At 54.9% G+C, this 6,702-nt stretch overlaps 1 protein-coding gene across 1 annotated transcript in view; it reads left to right on the forward strand.

Moving 5' to 3' along the window:
* LOC102381979 (hydroxyacylglutathione hydrolase, mitochondrial) overlaps positions 1–4,063 on the forward strand; it is an 11,745-nt gene extending 7,682 nt beyond the window's left edge. Inside the window, exons 6-9 of the mRNA XM_025204645.1 lie at positions 144–247; positions 549–650; positions 1,003–1,082; positions 1,842–4,063. Of these exons, the coding sequence (XP_025060430.1) occupies positions 144–247; positions 549–650; positions 1,003–1,082; positions 1,842–1,941 (386 nt within the window). The 3' untranslated portion in view covers positions 1,942–4,063. The remainder of the gene's footprint in view (positions 1–143; positions 248–548; positions 651–1,002; positions 1,083–1,841) is intronic.
* The last annotated feature ends 2,639 nt before the right edge of the window (positions 4,064–6,702 follow it).

Below are 6,702 nucleotides of genomic sequence, written 5' to 3' on the forward strand. Positions count from 1 at the left end.
CCCTTCAGACACCTGCTCCTAGCCCTGCCTCTTGGATCTCTGTGCAGACCGCTGGCTTGTCTCGGGAGCTATGATGAGCCCCGACACTGTGCCCCATACGCCCCAGCACACTGCCCGGTCACACTGCGCTCCCTCCCCTGCAGGTGACACGCTGTTCGTGGCTGGCTGCGGGAAGTTCTTCGAAGGGACCCCGGAAGAAATGTACCGAGCGCTGATTGAAGTCCTGGGCCGCCTGGAGCCTGAGACGGTATCCGTTGCTCTTCCGGGCTTGGGTGAACTGCTAGGGCAGACACGGCCCCATCCCTGCCCGGTGATACTATTGCTCAAAGCAGGGGAATGACTCTGGTACCTGCGGCAGGAGGCTGCGGTTGGAAGGGACCTTGGGGGTCGTTTCATCCAAGCCCCCTGTGGATGCCGCATGTGCTTGGAGGGAGGGGGTTCTTGCCCTTGACCCTGGGGGGAGATACTCGAGCTACGAGTGAGAACATAAGGGGACCCTCTTGATCGGTGGCTATGAAGCAGTGCTTTGCTCTCTCTCCTTTCCACAGCGAGTGTACTGTGGGCATGAGTACACCATCAACAACCTGAAATTTGCACGGCACGTCGAGCCCAACAATGCAGCTGTCCACGAGAAGCTCGCCTGGGCCAAGGCGAGTCGGGGTCTCCCTTCCACAGCGCTCATGGCTCGTCGATCATCCTGCGTCTCTTGGCAGTAGCCTGTCCTGGGGTGGGACTCAGGGTGACCCCTGCACCAGCCCGTCTCTTAGGGCTGGAACGAACGTAACAGAGATGAGAGCCATAGTGACGAGGTTTCCTGGGCATCCAGGTGACCTGATGAGATGGGCCGGACCGGCGGGGGGTGGAACAGTGTTGCTATAAGGTGACGAGACAGGAACAGGGATTCAGGCTTCAGAGGCTGCAGCTGGTCACGTTCTGGGCTTGCTTTTCTCTAACCCAGGGAGCTGGTGGCAGTAGTCAGAAATCTCTTTTCCCTCCTTATAGGCCAAGTATGACAGTGGCGAACCAACCATCCCATCGACTATTGCAGAAGAGTTTGCATACAACCCCTTCATGCGAGTGAGGTAGGGGGGTGCGGGTCGTGGGTACGAGTGCTGCCTGGCGGGTGGTAAGGAAGTGGAGCAGCGCGTGTCTGCTCTTCAAGGAGAGAGGTTGTTAAGCTTGTTGCTCCTTCGGCTGGCCGGTCCCAGTTTGGATGGAAGCACGGATGTCCCTTCAGATAATTTTGACGAGCAAGAAAGATCTCCCAGTTCTGCAGCATTACCTGGTGTTGCACGATTGTTTCACCCTGTGACTTCTCCTGTTCCTCTTCCTTGGGAGAAGTTGACTGCAGCAGAGCTCGAGGGGAGGGCCTGGCTAGCTGAAGAGCCTGGGGAAATTTGTGACGCTATTGCTAAACGATGCATCTGCTTTGCTGAGCAGCTGCATTCCTCATTCGTGCTGCTGGCTTTCAGCAGGCATGTTCGAAGGGGTGCAGGGCTGCATTCAGCAGCTTTGCTTCCTAGGCTTGCCGGCTGGCTGTCCTGCCTAGCGGCTGCAGTTTCAGAAATTCTTTGGATCACTGTATACTCTGTGACGGCTCTGAACTGTGGGCTGTCCTTGTTAGCCCAAAGAAACTGCTCTAAGCATTTGGATCTTTAGGGACTGATAAAAGTAGCTTGTGAGCAGATACGTTGCAAATATAACAGCAGGAAGCACGTTTGGTAGCTTGAATGCGAACCCAGTTCTCAATTACAAAAGCATTTTTGTCCGAGTTACAGTGGGTTCAGCGCAAAATGTGGCTTATTGCAATGAAAGCATGGTCTTGATTTCTCTTCTGCCAGGGAGAAGACAGTCCAGCAGCATGCCAGGGAAACCGACCCTATTCGGACAATGGGAGCCATCAGAAAGGAAAAAGATAACTTCCGGGTGCCAAGAGACTGAGTATTTTGCCTGAAACACTTTATTGTCGGCTTGACCATGAGTTAGCTGTTCCCATGTTTAGCCGCTAGAACGCTCCTTCTTCTGTTGTGTGTAGTTAGGGATTGGTTTGGGTTTTTTTGGGTTTGATTTTTTTTTTTTTTTTTTTTAAATGGTCTAAAGGAGAAAAGAAAAAAAAAGCACTTTGCTCTTGTTGAGCTGTTCCTTAGTATATTTATAAGATGATAAAGAATATTTATCCCTCTATCCCTGACTTTCCAGCTGTGTCCCTTGCATTGAGGTCACGCACAGATCACTTACCAAACATTCAGCATTTAGCTCAGGGAGGGTCAGGAGAAGACCGACGTTGAGGGCCCAGGGCAAAGCTCCGGTGTCTCCTCCGTAGGGCTGCAGCGCCATCGGGCCCTGGCGCTTCATTTAAAGTCTGTCTTAGGGGCATGCATCACTACACAGAGGGCTGAAGAGCTGCTTCATGACCTTTTGTCTTTCTGCTTCTATCCCTTTGAGCTGCTCAGTCTCCTGGTCCAGGTGCAATGCTTGCTCTGCCATCATCAGTCTGGAGTCTTATTCATTAGATCTGCCGCATCGCTTGCTTGACATTCGCTCGGCTCTAGAAATGGCACAGCGGGATGGTTTGAGCTGTCCTTTCATGTTGCAGTGGCTTTTCCTTTGCTTCTGTATGTTGGAGGTTGCGGTAACTCTTGAAGCCAGTGTGTGCTCAGCCTGGGAGGCTGCACCCTTTATTGATTGCTGTTAACTGCTTTCAGGCTTATCTGTAGCTCACTCCTCCCCAAAGTAAAATTTGCAGAGGTTGTATTAATGCCAGGCTATCGGCGCTCAGCTGATGTGTCAGTAAGACCCCCAAAAGGTCTACTAAGAAACGCAGGTCTTAAAACCTGAATAGATACTGAGCTCTACAAGAGGGCTGCTACCGCCAGTGTGGCCAGACGAGTCACGGTGCAAGTAGATGCTACTTTAGCTTAACGATATTAGCTTGCCTGACCTTTCCAGCTGAGAGAGCGGAGCATTAATAACCCGTGCTTTGCCCAGGGAAGCTCAGGCCCCAGCTGTCTTGGGAGAGTGGCTGTCGGCTCTCTGGGGTCAGCGAGAGAAGCTGGATCTTTGGTATTTCACCTTCGGGTTCCTGCAGCTTCCTACCTGCCTAGCAGCAGCTTTTGAAGGAGTCCCGCTCCATGCGAGGGAAGTCCAGGCTGGGCACGTTCACCTTCTGGTCCGAGGTCAGAAGCTGCCCCAAACCTCGGTGTGTCTGTTTGCACACGACACGACTCCCTGCTTTTCGTTTTGACTCCCTAAGCCACATGGCTGGCAGCATCCCCTTCACGATACGAATGGCACATCCAGCTGTGTGGCCTAGCAGTGCCAGCAGCCTCGATGGGAACTGTGTAGACTGCTTTTAAAGCACAGCGGGTTCAACTTGGTGATTAAGCTGGTATTTCACCTGGTTCCCTCTCGCCATTGGCAAAGCGATGCTTTCCTCAGAACGAGGAAGAGCAGGGGAGCCCCAGCTCCCACCCCGGGCTGTTTCTGACCTCGGACAAGCCCCTAATCTCCAAGAGCTTCCACCCCTGCCTCCCTCAGTCTGCATGTGATGCTTCCCTACCTTCTGGGGAATTGCGGCCGGTTTCTTAGATGCTCTGAGATCCCTGCACGTGCGGGACTGCCTTGCTACTGTGCGTGCCATCTTCCACTTTGCTGTTAAGACTATGAACCATGCAGCATACGGTAAGAGCAGGTTATTTACTCTGTTAAAGCTCCCTGCATCAGCAAAGATGGAAATTCCCATTTGAATGCACTGGCTTGCAACACCTGTGAGTCCTCTGGTGCACATGCTGTGTCCTTACGGTGCCCACAAGGCTTGAGAAGCAAGTTGAGAAGGGAGGACTCTTTGCAGGACCTGAGTGTGTAGGAAGAGGCTGGGCAAAGTTTGCATTTTGCTGGTGAGGCTTGACCCCAGGGGGTAAGGCAGAGCACACAGTCAGCATCTGCGTTTTAACGGACCGGGCTCCTACTTCCGTTCTCCTCCTGTCTCTGATTGCACTGGTACCGACTGCAAGTCTGTCGACACATGTATGATTTTCAATAAACGCTTCGCAGTTGAACCTGAGCAACGATGAGTCTCTTTTGCTCGTCTGCTGAATTTAGTTGCCTGACAAGGAAGGTGGAAGTGGTGCCTACTGCTGTTTCTGGGATTGCAGTCCGTTAACTGATGCTTGCTGCTCCATTTTTCTCATGAGGAGGGTGGTGAAACACTGGAACAGGCTCCCCAGAGAGGTGGTGCAGTCTCCATCCTTGGAGGTGTTTAAGGCCCAGGTGGACAAAGCCCTGGCTGGGATGATGTAGCTGGGGTGGTCCTGCTTGGAGCAGGGGGTCGGACTAGACATGACCTGAGCTCCCTTCCAGCCTCATTTTCTGATTTCCCTGCTGTCCCTAAACACGCGTGGCACTTAATTCACTGAGTTGCTAAGTCTCAAAGCTGAGAGTGTGTAACTGGATTGTGGCAAGGCCCTGCATACCCTGAGGAGCGAGTGCCCAGGGCAGCACTAGCCGAAGAAACGGTGCTGGTCCTACGACCACTTTCACAGGCATGAAGGATCTTCTCTTTTTGCCCCTTCCACTACCAGCCTGCTCCCTCGTGCTCGCTGAATGCGGATGCTTCTGCTGCTGTTACGATGACGCCTTTCTTCTGCTGTTGGATCAAGATGTCCTTTGGGGCCTGAACGTGCGAGACCTCTTTGTAGTCACTGACGGCTCTTTAAAAACTAGTGTTTTTTTTAAAAACACTAGGAGTCATTTCAGCATAAAAACCTTCCCCCTCCAAAGAGGCTTTGAAGGACCAGCCTGCATTTGTACCAGATGCCCAAGGGTGGATGAGTGGAGCCGTAAACCTGAGTGTCGCGTAGCTGGATGATATTACTCGTAATCTGGAGGCCGCTCCGCAAACGGCTGCGTCTTGCAGAGCATGGACAGGAGAGAGGCTGGCTCGGGAACACCATGGTTGGGTTATGGGTTGTGTAGGCCAAAGACATTATCCCTTCCCCCCGCCCTTACGTCTCGTTCACAGGCTGGACGTGATCAGGATCCCGGGAAGAGCCGTCTCTGAGCCTGCAAGCTTTCCTCCAGCCTGGCTGTGCCCTTCCGCTGCCAGTTTGCACGTCTGAGCGTGACCCTGGCTCTGCTCATCATCACGATCCCGCATGCTAATAGACTCAGCCTGACCCGCCGACAGATCCAGAGGTACCCGTGGCCTGGATGACCATCACGCTGACTTGGAAACGTTTCAGACCACAGCGGAGAGGGGCCACGGATGCAGCGGATGGCTGCCGGAGAAGCGACTCGAGCCCCCGCAGCCAGGCCTGTAACATCCCCTGCAGTCAAGAAGCAAGACGGTGCCATGGCTGCGGCCTGTCAGGAGCTGCGTGGAAACCTGGGACGTTCGGGGCTTGCAGACGTAGGAAGGAACAGGCTGCTGCAACAACCGTGGCCAATGCCGCCAGGCTCCGGCCCGCTGAACGGCCTCTCCAGTAGCTGAGCTAATCTGTGCAGAGTCAGTGCTTCCAGGACTGGCTCTGATGGTATGAAAAGGCTACCGAGAGCTGTAACAGAGCTATTTTTAGCATCTCTCTCTCTCTCATACATTTAGTGCATTGCTTTGAGTTGGCATTAAAGTCCTGAGTTACCCTCGCTGGTCCTCGCTGTGTTTTACACGCGTGTTTGCACGATGTAGAGCGTGGTGCTGCATGGGTGCTGTCTGAACGGTCCCGTTCACAGGACAAGGCGAGGCGGCGGCAGGAGGAGGGAGAAAGGGCCGGCGTGGACGGGATTCGGAGCAGATCGACTAGGGAACCCACGTGTCCTGGGTCTCGGTGCAGCACGCTCTCACGTGTCGTGTGGTTTCCTAATTAAACCACGTAGAAGAGCTTGCACAGGAGGAAGCAGTCATCCTACTTCCAGTTCAACCCTCTGCGGATGTGAAGCACGGGGCTGGGCCCCGGTCAGGCTCCTCCGAGTCCTGCTGAAACCCCTCTCCGCCTTTGTTACACACACAAATCCCGGCTCTGTGGGCCTGGCTGCAAGTTCAAGTCACAGCTGGAGAGAAACCAGCCACATTTCCAAGCACTAGCTTTATAGCCCCTTTATCTCTGGTTCACAGCAGGACAGTCCTTCCTGCAGGGAGAGAATTACTTTGCACGCATGGCCGGTCCGTGACTTTGCACTTGCTGCCGGTCTAGAGGTCCCCTGCTAGTTACCGGTTAACTGTGCAATGGAGGGGATGGGCAGCGGGGGCCGAAAAGTGGCGCTGGACTTTTTTGGAGTGCAAAAGAGAAAGGACCTGACTGCAAAGACCCCAGGAAGGCTTGAGAAACCACCCTGGAAAGGATGTCCGGGCGCCCTGGACCCGTCCTGCTTCCCTGCCCGGCGAGGGGGCTTGGCAGCCCCCCGAAGGGGCTTCGGGGGCTGTTGAGTCGGGCTCCCGCCGCCCCGGGGGCTGCAAGGGAGGGAGGAGCGGGGAGCCCTGGGGACCCCGTTTGCCTGACTGCAAAGACCCCAGGAAGGCTTGAGAAACCACCCTGGAAAGGATGTCCGGGCGCCCTGGACCCGTCCTGCTTCCCTGCCCGGCGAGGGGGCTTGGCAGCCCCCCGAAGGGGCTTCGGGGGCTGTTGAGTCGGGCTCCCGCCGCCCCGGGGGCTGCAAGGGAGGGAGGAGCGGGGAGCCCTGGGGACCCCGTTTGCCCGCGGGGCCGGT

The sequence above is a fragment of the Alligator sinensis genome, unplaced genomic scaffold (assembly GCF_000455745.1).
Source record: "Alligator sinensis unplaced genomic scaffold, ASM45574v1 scaffold1283_1, whole genome shotgun sequence".
In the NCBI taxonomy this organism is placed as follows: domain Eukaryota; kingdom Metazoa; phylum Chordata; order Crocodylia; family Alligatoridae; genus Alligator; species Alligator sinensis.